The following is a 14280-nucleotide window of genomic DNA, read 5'->3' as shown; positions in this document are numbered from 1 at the left end:
TATATATATTAGTGGTGGGCCGCTATCGGCGTAACATAAGACTCTATCGGGCGATTAAAAAAATAACGCCTTTAATCTATTCTCCAAGTTGGGTTGGGAGCTGTGTCTTTACCAGCGTTTCCCAACCGGGGTGCCGTCTGACAAGAGCTGGGGTGGCGTGCAAAAGGTCCACTTGCACCGCGGTTCATTTCACATGTGATGACGCATATTTAATATGGGTTGTAACTTGAAAATAATGCTTTATGTATGTTTCTGTCGATGGATACACATGCTGGCTTCTCAGTGATGCATTACAACAGGGATAATAAAAGAAAAACGTGGGCAAAAGGGCCTCTCTTTGAAAACTGTTCAATGCATGCGAGTGCTGCCGTATGTCCGAAATATGACCAGTCATTTTCACCGTCATCATCACCCAGGTATATTCGCCAGAAGACGCGAATGAGAGCGCACTGTGAGAAGATTTGTCTCTGTGCACTCGTCCCAAAGCCCGCAAACATCTCTCAACGCGCAAATATTGAGTTATCTTTTAAGTTTTGCGCTTGAACGGCCAAACTCACACAGAAAGTATGTCAACATGTCCATCTTAATGAGTATCCAAGCAGACATTGTCTGTATATGCCTTAAGTGAACTGTATAGGGTCGCGAAAGACGACGCATATCCTGCATTGGGTCTTAAAAGGGCAGTAGCCTTTATTGCTGTCTGTCAAACAAAAGATCACTCACTGCTCTTGATTGAATAGTTTGTGTAAGTTTAAGTAAGGGATAATGTACATCCAGCCGGTTGTTATTGCAGAATAAACCCCCGACAGAGTGATCAGGGCCGTGAAGCGGAGGGGTCTTGCATCACTCTGAAGGGGTTTATTCTGCGATAACAACTGGCTGGGTGTACATTATCCCACTTATTACACGGCTACTACTCTCAAATGAATTAGACACAAAATATTGTCTTGAGATTAAATATTTTATTAGCTCTTCCGTAAAGCTTCCGCGAAGAAAAACAGTCCCAAACTGCTTTAAGCCTTTATCTATTGCTGCTAAACGTTGAAAATGAATGCTGAAAGGGTTAGTTCACCCAAAAATGAAACCAAGCCTATGATTTACTCACCCTCAAGTCATTATAGGTGTACATTCTTCTTTCAGACAAATACAATCGGAGTTATATTTGAAAAATCCAGGCTAATGTTAATCCAAGCTGTAGTTTTCCATTTCTCCATCCAAGTGCACATAGACCACAATAATAATAATGCATTTTATTTAAAGGTGCTCTATGCAACTTTACGTCCACTGGAGGGCACCTATTCAAAACAAATGCATAGTTTGATGACGCAAAGTTTGAGCGCAGCACCTTGGAACTTGGTCTTCGCCTCACAGCTGGTGGAAAATAGGACTCGGGCAGAAATCACGTTCATGCATGCGGTTATTAACGTTACTGTAGTGTAAAGCAGAGCAGGACTGAGTTTTGTGGAGCTGAGCACAGCTGCAGGAGCGATTATTATACAAACACGCCTCGCGAACACTGGGACTTTTATTATGACGGGACGAGACACAGTCGCCGGGCGTGTGCACTGATCCGCTCTTCCGGTTATGATTATGAGGTAATGTAGCTCTGTTTATCATATTAGATACATTTAAGTGTGTTGAAAATGATGTTATGACGTTACTCTGTGCGTTCACTTGTTCAATCAATCAACTTTATTTATATAGCGCTTTTACAATCACGATTGTGTTAAAGCAGCTTCACAGTGTCAAACAGGACAATATTGCTACAAAATTAGATTTGGCTGTACAGTCGTTCTGGAGAAAACAGTGATGTTTTCAGCTTATTTTAATGTATCATATAGTGACAATGTTGGCAGATCAGTGATATAGTTTATATAATTAAATAAGACCCAATTCATTAATTTTTATTTGTATATTTAGTTGAATAACTTTAATCATAATTTTAGTGTCCCCAACTGAGCAAGCCAAGCCAAAGGCGACAGCGGCAAGGAACCAACACTCCATCAGGGCATAATGGAGAAAAATAAACCTTGGGAGAAACCAGACTCTGTCAGGGTGCCAGTTCTCCTCTGGCCTATTAACACGCCGTGTATGATTATTGTTCACTTGTTCACACTGCTAAGAGTAAAGAGTAAATACATCATAAATCACACTTAAAACACACATGCATCATAGAGACAGAAAAATAAGTAGTAAATCATAAAAAAGCCTGTGTAAAAAGGTAGGTCTTAAGACAGGATTTAAAAGTATGTAGACTGTCAATATTACAGATATCGAGAGGGAGAGAGTTCCACAGGCGAAGGGGCCACATGGCTAAAAGTTCTAGCTTCCATGGTCTTTAAAGGGGTACTTCAGCGCTGGGAAGATGAATCTGTATTTAAACTGGGTCATCAATGCAGTAGAAATGTGAAATTATTTTTGAATTTGGTGTCTTCTAGACTGAGAAAAGACAGAAAATGTATTTTTGTCCCATGGGGATTAAAGACTACAATTCCCAGAATGCTTCGCTGCCCTGTGAGGGCATTCCCAGCCACCTACTTGATTACAGTGACTGAGTTAGAGACACTACAATTAAAAACTGAACGTGTGTGTTCAATATAATGAGTGAGTCACCGCGCGAGTATCACAGCACTGAGCACTAACTGCACGAGTGATGAGAGCTGAGGTAATCGCGACTACACTCGCGGCATACATTCACAACGAGAGTTCAGTCTGGCGCGTTTCAGTTCATGCCTTTGCAAGCTTAACTTTCATAGAAATTAATTTGAGAAGTTAAAAGACTTACATTGCTCACCATAGCTCCGTTTAAATGAGTGCTTGTAGTTGCCAGCTGAGCTCTCCCTGCAAGCTGAGTGTTATATCCCCTCCCCCATGCGCAGATTCAAAACATGCGGAAATGTCTCCCTCTGCTGGCTGTAGTCTTTAGCCTCTAGGCAAACATTCCTCCTATGATGCAAAAATCGTCAATTTGCATCATAGGAGGAATTTTTCCAGAAATAAAATGCATAAATCTCTTGTCTCAGGGGGATATGAGGGGGGAAAGCACAATCATTTGAATATACTCCGGGGTTTCTACTGATACAAAGCCATATGCTAATCGCTGAAGTAACCCTTTAAGCATATATGTGGTAACACGAGAGAGTGTGATTGTAAAGTGCGTGAAGGAGTGTAAATATGAAGAAGATCAGTAAGATAGGGAGGAGTGAGACTGAAGTGCCTTAAATGTGAGAAGCAGGATTTTAAAGTCAATTCTATATTTCACTGGTAGCCAGTGAAGTCGCTGGAGAGTTGGTGAAATGTGCATAGTAGAAGGGGTTCTAGTAAGAACACTAGCCGTAGTTCTGAACCAACGGAAGTTTGCGGAGAAGTTTGAAAGATGGACCAGAAAGAAGAGCGTTGCAGTAATCAATACGTAAAGTAACCAGTGCATGGATGAGAATTGCAGTATTGTTCATTGAAAGAGATAAACGAAGGCGATTTAATATTATGAAGATGAAAATATGCGGTACGTGTAACATTATTAATATGGGCTTCAAATGAAAGTGTGCTATCCAGAATAACAACCAGGCTCTTAACCTGTAAAGAGGGATAAATGGGATGTTGATCATTATCCACAGAAATACAATCAAAATTTGTCAATTTCGATTTTGTCCCTACAAGTAGGACCTTGGTTTTGTTACTATTAAGCTTAAAAAAGTTATCTGAGAGACAGTCTAATTTCAGCCAAACAACAGGACAAGTAAGGTGGTGGAAAAGAGTCAGAGGGTTTGGAAGACCAGTAGAGCTGGGTGTCATCGGCATAGCAGTGAAAGTGAATACCATATTTCCTGAAAATGTGTCCAAGTGGGAGTAGATATATAATGAATAAAAGCGGGCCCAAAACAGAGCCCTGAGGAACACCAGTAGGGACTTTAGATGATCTTGATCTGAAGTGCTTTAATTTGACAAACTGAGGCCAGAGAGATACAATATAAACCAGGACAGGGGTGTGCCAGTGATCCCAATAGAAACTAACCTGTCAAGGAGTATCTTGTGCGAGATGAGCATGAGTACAATGAGTATTGAACACACTCTCAGAGCAGTGGGCAGCCCCTTTTTTGCTGCAGCACCTGAGGAGCGATAGGGGGGTTAAATGCCCTGCTCAAGGGTACCCTAGTTGTGGGTAATGAGAGTGGAAGAGTCTATTACGACTTTCTAACCATTAGGCCACAACTAGCGCAGAAGAATCCTCATCACTGTAGGGGAATCGAACCCAGACTTCAGTGTGGCAGGCTGAGATACTGTCCACTATACTAATGATGCCCATGTAAAATTGTAACAAATAACAGAATGTGCAAAGAAAAATGTTTTGAAGCTCTTAGCATGCTTAAAATTTCATGAAATTCAGCCCTTTAGGAGGCATAGGCAAAAGTTGAAGCATGGATGTGCAGTTGGACTCTGTAATGCCCCCCTTTGACTAGAGTGTGTGGGGATTAAATTAATGACAAAGAAAAAATGCACATTGCTTTCTTAAAGCTGTTGGATAGTGGTGGAACCTTAGTGTTTTGGCCTCCCGTTGCTGCTTGCAACTATATGTTTATTGTTTTTTTGTATTTTTCTGTACCAAATAATTTATTTGCATCATATCCAGTTATGTAGTTCATGCTAGATTTGTGTCTTAAACTGCAGGTGGCAGCAGTCACAGTGATCTGAATTTTCTTGAAGTTGATGGAGACTTTCTGGCTGCTGTGGATGATGGAATGGCATCAGGCAGCATCAAGCACACAGCAACACAAAGCAACTCGTCTTCCATCCCACAGTCAGTGAAATCCCCGAGCCAGGTGGGAGTAGAGTCCAGCCATACCAGTGGGACACTGAGCTTTGCCTCCAGTGTCAGGAACGCCACAGAGAAGGAGGACTACCTAGAAAAGGCCAGTGAGCTGATCACTCTAGCTGTCCAGAAAGAGGGGGAGCAGGAATTTGCTGTGGCGTTTTCTTACTATCGTAGAGGTGTGGATCTTCTGCTGCAGGGTGTACAAGGTGTGTCATTTGAATTCATGTATTTCAACAAGCAAAGCTACAACCAGCATGCGCTTGCTTTGGCTCATTCCAGGGCTTATGTAGAAAGCTGTGTTCAGAAACATCATGTAAATGCAAACTTTGTGCAGTGTTTGAGGGATTGAGAGAACCGTTTAACATGCCTATAGGTTTCTGCCTAAAATATGATAAACTGCATATACTAATGAAAGCTTTTTACCAGTGTGCCTAAATACAAAGTAGGGATATCACAATTAGGGTTGCACTTGCGAAGATGGTATCCAATAAGCAAAACATGCAGAGCAAAAGTTTCAGCTAAAGCAGCGAAAATGTAGCCTAGAAATCTAGACGCACCCTAGCGGCAGCATATTTAATCAGCCGTGAGTGTCGTCTAGCAACTCTCAATACCCTTCTGAGCTGTAAACACCAAACTCTTGTCGGGCCAGTCACATTGCGTAGAGTCGGTGGGCGGGGCCATAATGACGACGGCCGAGTTGCGCTTGCAAGCTTCTAGTAAACACAGAAACATGGCAAACGGCGTTCTTTCGAATCAGCTTTGACCGCGAATCTGGAAGACTTTGAGTTAAGCTTTTCTCTGAGAAAAGAACAAAGAACGGCACTGAAGTCATTCTGTAAAAGGAGGGATGTGTTCATCAGTTTTGCCGACCGGATATGGCGAATGTTTAATCTATCAACAAGCTCCGTTTCACCTTCGTTGCTCTGGTTGGTTGTAGCGCTATCCTATAGTGTGCAGAGGGAGTTTGAAAGACAACCGTTTATCCCGCCCCTCGGATTGAGCCCTGTCAATGGTGAGTTTCCAGACCAAACATCTTGATGTGGGTCTGGCTTGTCAGGCTAGCGAAAATGTATATTTTGCTACAGTGCCTCTGGGATCAGCATCCAGAGATTCATGCCCAGATGAGGGTAATAATTTTACAAACATTGTAAATATTACTTATCTCCATTAAACATGATTTATAGCGCGCCCAAATCCAATCCCATCCAAATGTGTTGACATTGCTAAAGCCGTATATAGAGTAAACTCCTCTCCCACTTTATTGTAGCATAAAATAAACACAAATGAACCCCAGAAGGTATGTTGAAAAATTTAACTTACTGAAATATATCATGCTTAGTGTATAAGCATGTTGATGTCAATAAAACAGCTAGTGACCAATATGTAATATAACACTATGGTTTCATGGTTGTAGCATAATATAGGGGGAATCATAGGCTTTATTGCTCAGGATAAACATAAGTGTGCTTTGTGTGCGTTTATTTTGAAGGGTGCTTGTGGAATGTGGCTGTAATATTAATCAAACTACATTAATACAGAGAAAAAGAGAAAAATCATACTTATAGCCCTCATAGATATTGAATGCAGTTTTTGTTTATTGTTTATGTTTTTGTCCCTTTGTTACCTTCTATTTGCTATTATGAAGCTATATTTAGTCAGTTAATAATTCTTAATATACAATTGTTTGTATGGAATTTGTAATTATTCTCAAAAAGTATAATATAAAAGGAATTTTTAATGAAAATACAAAATACATTTGATATTCTTAACATGAAGTGCATAAAGATTCACACCGCTTGTGTTTATTTTGTGTGTATTTATTGCCTAAATCAGGAGAGGTGAGTCCCAGCAGAAGGGAAGCTGTGAAGAGAAAGACTGCAGAATATCTGATGCGAGCTGAGCTCATTTCTGCAAAGCTCAAGGACAGCATGGGCCAGAGCTCCACTCAAAGCAGGGTCTGTGTGTGTCTGACCTTTCACCTGAGACATCATTAATAACATGCACATGCATTTTTTATCCTCTATAAAGTGAGGAACAAATGAGGTGTTATAAAGGCATAAACTAGAGAATTTGTTTGTGTAATTTATTTGTATTTTTTGAATAAGTAAATAGGCAGAAAATCTAAAAGAACTGGATATACTTCTTTATGAACAATATATTTTTTTAGAAATTTAACAGGCATGTGTGATATGTGCATCACAGACTAATGTAAAGTTAGCATGTCTGGTTTTGGCTTCAGGTGAGTCCAGAAATTTGTTTTTATTTCAGTGCATCTCAAGCAGAAACTGAAATCAATGTCCTTTTATACACTATATTGCCAAAAGTATTGAGACATCACTCCAGTTCATTGAATTCAGGTGTTCCAATCACTTCGGTGGCCAAAGGTGTATAAAATCAAGCACCTATGCATGTAGACTTGCTTCTACAAACAGTTGTGAAAAAATGGGTTGCTCAGGAGCACAGTGAATTCGAGCGTGGTACCGTGATAGGTTGCCACAATTCCACCTTTGCAATAAGTCCAGTCATGAAATTTCCTCACTACTAAATATTCCACAGTCAACTGTTAATGGTATAATAAAAAGTGGATGCACTTGGGAACAAAAACAACTGGCTGGCCACAACAGAAAGACATAGAAAGTGAAAGGACTCCAAAAGTCCTAGAGTGGGGTCAGCACATGCTAAGTTGCACAGTGTGCAGAGGATGCCAACTTTCTGCAGAGTCAATAGCTGCAGAACTCCAAACTTTGTGTGCCCTTCAGATTAGCTCAAGAACACTGAAAATCGCTTCATGGAATAGGTTTCCATGGCTGAGCCGCTGCATACAAGCCTTTCGCCTGTTTCACACATACTCCGTCTGCAGTGCGGTGCGTGTAGCGTTGCGTGTGCGTTGCAGGATCCGCACACCATGTTGTGCTTTCACATATGCTGCGTTTGCAGTCCGCATCTAATCCGCTGTTGCATACCACAAACACAGCATTTATTCATTATTTTTTATTTAAAATCCAAAAGTTGTTACTGAAAATGGCTCTTCAGAATTGCAATTCTCTTTGTTTACTCTTTTATAGAAGTCAGGTTAACGTACTACATTTAAACAATAATTTATTAATTTCATTAATTCATATTTATATAGCCTATTACTTTAGATTTAGCTTACACAAGTGGCAAAATATTTAAACATGGGTTATAGCCTAAAATCAAACATTTTCAATTAGAAACTTACAATAGGCTATTCAAAAACAGCCTACCCTCGTCTTGTCTTTCGTTTTTAAACCCCTTTAAAAGAAATCCTGCAGGTCATAAATAACTTTTTTTTCCACCTCCAAGAAAGGACAAGTGTTATCCGTTATGGCACTTTTTTTAAAATCTAAATGCAAGGTAAGGTGTCATTTCTTTGCTTTAGGCTACTTGAGAAAAAAGCCATGTGTTGACTTTGAAACGAGTATATTTTTAATGATATGCGTCTGTGGTGAAATTACTAGATTTTCACGTCAGTACACATGTTTATTTTAATGCGAACAATGTTCTGTCACTTTAATGCTGCAGTGCAGCACAGCAAAAAATAGACTCGGTACGAAAACCATCGTTGCGCTGCTGCGTTGCGCTCCTGAAACGCACTGACGGACCGCATCCGTGTGCAGCGTGAGAGCTGTAATCTGTTAACATGGGTACGGAAAAAAATACGCACTGCAGACAGAGTATGTGTGAAACGGGCGTTACATCACCAAGTGCAATGCAAAGCATTGGATGCAGAGCTGTAAAACACACCACCACTGGACTCTACAGTAGTAAAGACGTGTTCTCTGAAGTGCCAAATCATGCTTATCTGTTTGGCAATCCGATGGACAAGTCTGGGTTTGACAGTTGCCAGGACACAGTCCTTAGTAAGAAGAGGTACTTATCTGATCGCATTGTGCCAAGGGTAAAGATTGTTGGAGGGGGGAATATGGTGTGGGATTGTTTTTCAGGGGTTGGGATTTGCCCCTTAGTTACAGTGAAAGGAACTCTTAATGCTTTAGCATACCAAAACATTTTGGACAATTGCATTCTCCCAACTTTGTGGGAACTGTTTGGGGATGGCCCCTTCCTGTTCCAACATGGCTGTACACTGGTGCACAAAGCAGCGTCCATAAAGACATGGGTGAGCGAGTTTGGTGTGGTGGAACTTGAATTCCCTGTGCCTGTACCCGATAGAACACCTTTGTGGTGAATTAGAGTGGCGACTGCAAGCCAGGCCTTCTCGTGCAACATCAGTGCCTGACCTCACAAATACACTTATAGAAGAATGGTCAAAAATTCCCATAAACACACTCCTAAACCTCATGGAAATTCTTCCCAGAAGAGTTGAGGCTATTATAGCTTCAAAGGGTGGGTCAACTCCATATTAAACCCTACGTATTAAGAATGGGATGTCATAAAAAATTTATGTGAATGTAGGCGTGTAAAAAACATTTGGCAATATAGTGTATGTATGGCAACAGAAAAGCATGTGTAATGTATTTGTCATGAACTTCTATTCAGTTTATGCTGACTTGATTTTTACTTGATTGATGTAAAAGTTAATAAAAAAATGAATTAACAATATTTACATGCACAAAGGATCCTGATGAGAGTCAAAATGTGGACTTTTTTGCATTTTGCATATAATTGTTTTATACATCATTCACAAAAACATTTAAAACATTGAGTTACAACCTTTCCATTTCCATCATGTGTTTCTTTTTTTGTGTCTCTTCAGACTTTGGGCTCGCAGTGCTGTGGTGGCTCGTGGTCTGAGCAGACTCACTCTGATGAACTGAAGCATTATAGAGTGCTGGGCGTTATCGATAAGGTAAACATCACAATCTCCACAAGCTCTTTTCTAAGGGTAGCAGTGTAATGCCCAAAATCATCACAGTACAAGTTGGTATTTGTCACAATTATAACTGGGATAAGTTGAATCGGAAACAAATAAACTTTAATAAAATTAGCTAGGGCCTGAGGGATTAAGCTGGGATATTTTGGTGATCTTGTCATCTGTATGCAAAATTTTGTACACCGCTGTCATGTAAACGTACCCTAAAGGCACACTCACACCAAGAACAATAACGATAACAAAAGATGTAAATTAGTGGATAAATTGAGCCAGGATCACCAAGATATCCCGGCTGAATCCCTTATCCTAGGTTTGTGCAATAGGCCCCTGGGTGGGGATTTATTTAAAACAACATTGACAGAGTATGTATAAGCCAGGGGTGAGGATTTCGGTGCTTATAGTAATTTATAGTAATTTGACAACTAGATTAATAAGCCAGCTATTGAGGAGAGGAGAAATGCAGAGGCAAGGTTTTATTGTGCGTGTTTGTGTCTAAGGGTGCTTTCACACCAGCACTTTTGGTGCGCACCCGGGTTCGATTGATTTCAGAGTTTGGTTCGTTTGGATGATATGAATGCGCTCTTCCAAACTCGGGTGCGCACCCGCAAACTATACCCGAGTTCGCTTAAAAGAAGTGGTCTGGTGTTTGTTTCATGTGAACTCCGGCACGGTTTGCTGCTGATCTGAACGCAATCATACTAAATCACAGAAGTGAACTGCTATTAATGACATATGAGTTGATAAATGTGTGTTTCACCCGTTTACCTGAGTGTGACTGAAATACTGCAAGCAGAGAGCTGTAAATCTAATTTCTGCTCGTCTTTGGCGTTGTTTAGAGCATTTGCAGTACATTCGCTGCTGATAGACGCAAGTGCCATTTTTTGCCAAGTGGGCAAATTTTACAGAAGCTTTGGTAACAAAATCAACAGTTCATAAACAAAAATATAAAAGTGACGGGAGCAACGCTATGCATTTCGTCGCCTTCACGCTCGCTGTCGTTACTTAGCAACTGGGTAAACAGCTGCTGCTTTGATGTCGCAAACGAACTCCGGTTCGGAACCAAATAATATAATATGAACACAGTCCAGCGGGGGGAGGGGGGAGCAATCGAAGTGTGAAAGCACTTTTTTTTTGTTGCTATTCTACATATTATTGCACTATATCACACGCCCACCTTTTGTAAAAACATTTATTTTGAAGTTTTCCTTGATTCGTGTTTATTTTATTGCAGAATTAAAAAAGAAAATCTCTCTCTCTCTCTCTCTCTCTCTCTCTCTCTCTCTCTCTCTCTCTCTCTCTCTCTCTCTCTCTCTCTCTCTCTCTCTCTCTCTCTCATGTATTAATGGAGACATTGATCTACGTCGATGGCTCCCTCACAGCTTTCCCTCAATGGGATGAAATTAGTCTCAAAATGATTAGCAAATGCATGCACAATTATCCATGAGCTGGATAAATGTTGCAGATATGACTTACTATCAACAATCAAGCATCTTTCAACTTGCACGTGCAAAATTCAGAATTAAATGAATGTGCAGCAGTTTTGTAAATTTTGTTTTCTTTTGTATTTGTCACATCATAATTTGCAAATGCAACAAAAAAATATGTGCATTTGTGGATCACATGTACGTTCATTGACGTCTTTTCTCAGTTGTCTGAGAAAGAAAGAAAAAATGAGTCCATCTCAGTTGATTCTTTTGGATTTGGATACTTTTTTTTTTTTTTTTTTCAGTTTTCAAGCATTTCACAACCAAGACACAAACAACTAACAGTCAATAAGCCTGGTGCTAATTATTAATCTGTGCACAACTACCCTTGTATTTGAAAAATTCACAAATGTGCATTATTACATTTAAACTAATACTTTACAACTAATACTAATATAGAATTACATATACAAATAGAGACATTGCTGTGAATATAAAACTTTTGAGATTTATTTTATCCGGTTTAGCCTTGCACACAAATAGCTTGCAATACACACCGCTGTCTAAGAAAACCTCTACCACTAGATGGCAGTAGCCTTCTGAAACAGACAACAGCACACATGCCTAATGGCCCTGTCCCAAATGGGACCCTAAACACTTGTGACCTTCCTACAAGTCCGCACTTTCGTGACATAACGACACTTTGACTGTCTTAAAGAAGCCTGAGGACCTTGCATGAGTGTTCATATCGACCGCAAAAGGGCCCCCTTGTGAGCACTCAAAATGACAAATCCGGACAACCTACTGTCTCGGGGACTTACTGGACATGCGCCCACGCCAGTCTACAAGACCAAAAGTGCATATGAAGTGTGCCATAGAAAATCTTTCTAAAGAAAAACCCTAATGTAATGCAATTAAGACAGTAGGCTAACAATTAAAATACTAAACTCCACAAGCCTTTAGGGCTACCTTATTAATAAAGCATACTTTGTATAGGCAAGCAGATTAAATAATGTTATGAACACAACATGGGAAGTTAAGCATTTTTCTCCCATAGAAAACCCTAATAAAAACGCTTACTGCGCAATATAGCGTGTTACACGTTCATTAGGGTATATATATTGAGTTTTAATATCACCGCCTTACTGCATTATCTGTAAAACTTCACGTTTAGTAAGGTGGCCAGATGTCTCCGTTTTTGGTCTTCTGTCCCAGAATGGCATGGTCCTTGCATATGTCCCCATTTTACAACAACCCACAAATACATAGCAAAAAAAAAATTCTATATATATGCTTCAGTGATTCACATTTACTGTAAATACTCCCTAGACAAAATGATGTTTGGAGGTTGGCCTTATATAACAGTTCTAAATGTTCTTAAGTGTTTTTGTATAAATTTTATGTGCAGGTGCTGTTGGTGATGGATAAGAGAACTCAGGAAACTTTTATTTTAAAGGTAAGTGGTCCATTTAGAGTTAATAACACCTAACATTTTTACAGGTATCACTTACAGTGAGTTATAATGCTACACCCCCCATCCCCCACCCTTCAACATCTGGCAGTGGGCCTGGTTTTGTGTGTTTTCGCAGTATTCTAACTGTAAACTAATGCTGCCTCTCAGCTGGGCGTAACCGCAGTCACTGCAGCTGACGGTGACATCACGTACATTCCCTCTATTGAGGGGTCTGAAAACCAGTCAGTATCTGGCGTGACCTCCATTTGCCTCATGCAGAGCAACACATCTCCTTCACATAGTTGATCAAGTTGTTGATTTGTGGCCTATGGAATGTTGGTCCACTCCTCTTCAATTGCTGTGCGAAATTGCTAGATAACTGGCTGGAACATGCTGTCACATACGCAGATCCAGAGCATCCCAAACATACAGGCTGGGTATGCTGGCTATGCAAGAACTGGGATGTTTTTGGCTTCCAAGAATTGGGTACAGATCCGATAAAATGCAGCTGTGTTCGTTGTCAAGTCAACTTTATTCATATAGCACTTTTACAATGAGGATTGTTTCAAAGCAGCTTTACAGTGATAAACAGGAAAATATTGCAACAAAATTTGATTCAGCTGTACAGTCGTTTTGGAGAAAACGGTGATGTTATCAATTTATCATATAACGACAATACAACGGCAGATCAGTAATATAGTTGATACACTTAATTTAGTAATTTATTTTATTTGAATCTTTAGTTGAAAACTTTTTAGTGTCCCCAACTGGAGCAAGCCAAAAATGCGACCGTGGCAAGGAACCAAAACGTCATCAGGGAATGATGGAGAAAAATAAACCTTGGGAGAAACCAGGCTCAGTCAGGGTGCCAGTTCTCCTCTGGCCTATTAAAAAACTGAGTATGATTATTATTCTGGCAACCTTACAGGTCAGAAATCATATTAGATCAGAATATTCAAAAGTTTGAGGTATCACGCAAGAGACGGGTTTATTGAGTTTGAATTTTGAAGGTTATTTTGAGGTAATTGATTTTAAAGGAGTGGTTGCATGCAATTTAAATTTTTGAACTTTAGTCAGTGTGTAATGTTGCTGCTTGAGCATAAACAGTATCTGCAAAGTTACAGCGCTGAAAGTTCAATGCAAACAGAGATATTGTCTTTTAATGTTATGGCAGTTTATTGCCTACAAAAATGGCTGGTTTGGACTACAGCGTGCTTCTTTCTGGGTTGGTGACATCATAAACCCTTGCTATTAACATAAACACTGTCCCAGATGTGACTTTTGCCCGTAATGGTAAGGGGCGTGGCGTTTCAGGACAACCTGTGCTTGGCACTTTAGCCGATAAAAATACATGAAACTACATTTGACCATCTAACCAATCTAAGACCATTGCGTTTTTCGGAGGGTTGGGCTTCATAGAAGCAGGAAGCAAACAAGCCGTCCAAAGGACAGTGGAGTAAGGTAAAATATAAGAAAAATATGGCAAAAGTAGTGGAAAGACATGTTATACTGTTCCCCATAAACACGACCAAGCCTAGAAAAAAAACCAGACAGGTTTATTTAGGATGACGTGTCGCATTAACAATTATTGAATGGGAATATTCAAAAGATCAGAGTCGTCAGAGTCATGCTGCCGAGTCTGTAGCCATTTTTAAAAAAACATCTTAAGACACATCTCTTCCAATTGCCCCTGACCAATAAAGAATAGCACTTAACTATCCATTAATTTTTGTTTGTT

The 14280-nt window shown here is 40.0% G+C and overlaps 1 protein-coding gene across 4 annotated transcripts in view; it reads left to right on the top strand.

Annotated features, from left to right (window-relative positions):
• rps6kc1 (ribosomal protein S6 kinase polypeptide 1) overlaps window positions 1–14280 on the top strand; it is a 62521-nt gene that overhangs the window by 21554 nt on the left and 26687 nt on the right. For all 4 annotated transcript variants that reach the window (XR_010898081.1, XM_067417402.1, XM_067417401.1 and 1 more), the window contains exons 6-9: window positions 4669–5019; window positions 6647–6768; window positions 9549–9641; window positions 12498–12545. Coding sequence is in view for 3 of the 4 variants with exons in the window: in XM_067417402.1 (XP_067273503.1) it covers window positions 4669–5019; window positions 6647–6768; window positions 9549–9641; window positions 12498–12545 (614 nt within the window). In the remaining variant the exon portion in view is untranslated. The remainder of the gene's footprint in view (window positions 1–4668; window positions 5020–6646; window positions 6769–9548; window positions 9642–12497; window positions 12546–14280) is intronic.

Source organism: Pseudorasbora parva, chromosome 15 (assembly GCF_024679245.1).
Source record: "Pseudorasbora parva isolate DD20220531a chromosome 15, ASM2467924v1, whole genome shotgun sequence".
Lineage (NCBI taxonomy): Eukaryota > Metazoa > Chordata > Actinopteri > Cypriniformes > Gobionidae > Pseudorasbora > Pseudorasbora parva.
The sequence above is the reverse complement of the archived record's forward strand: the minus strand, read 5'-3'. Positions and strand labels throughout refer to the sequence as shown.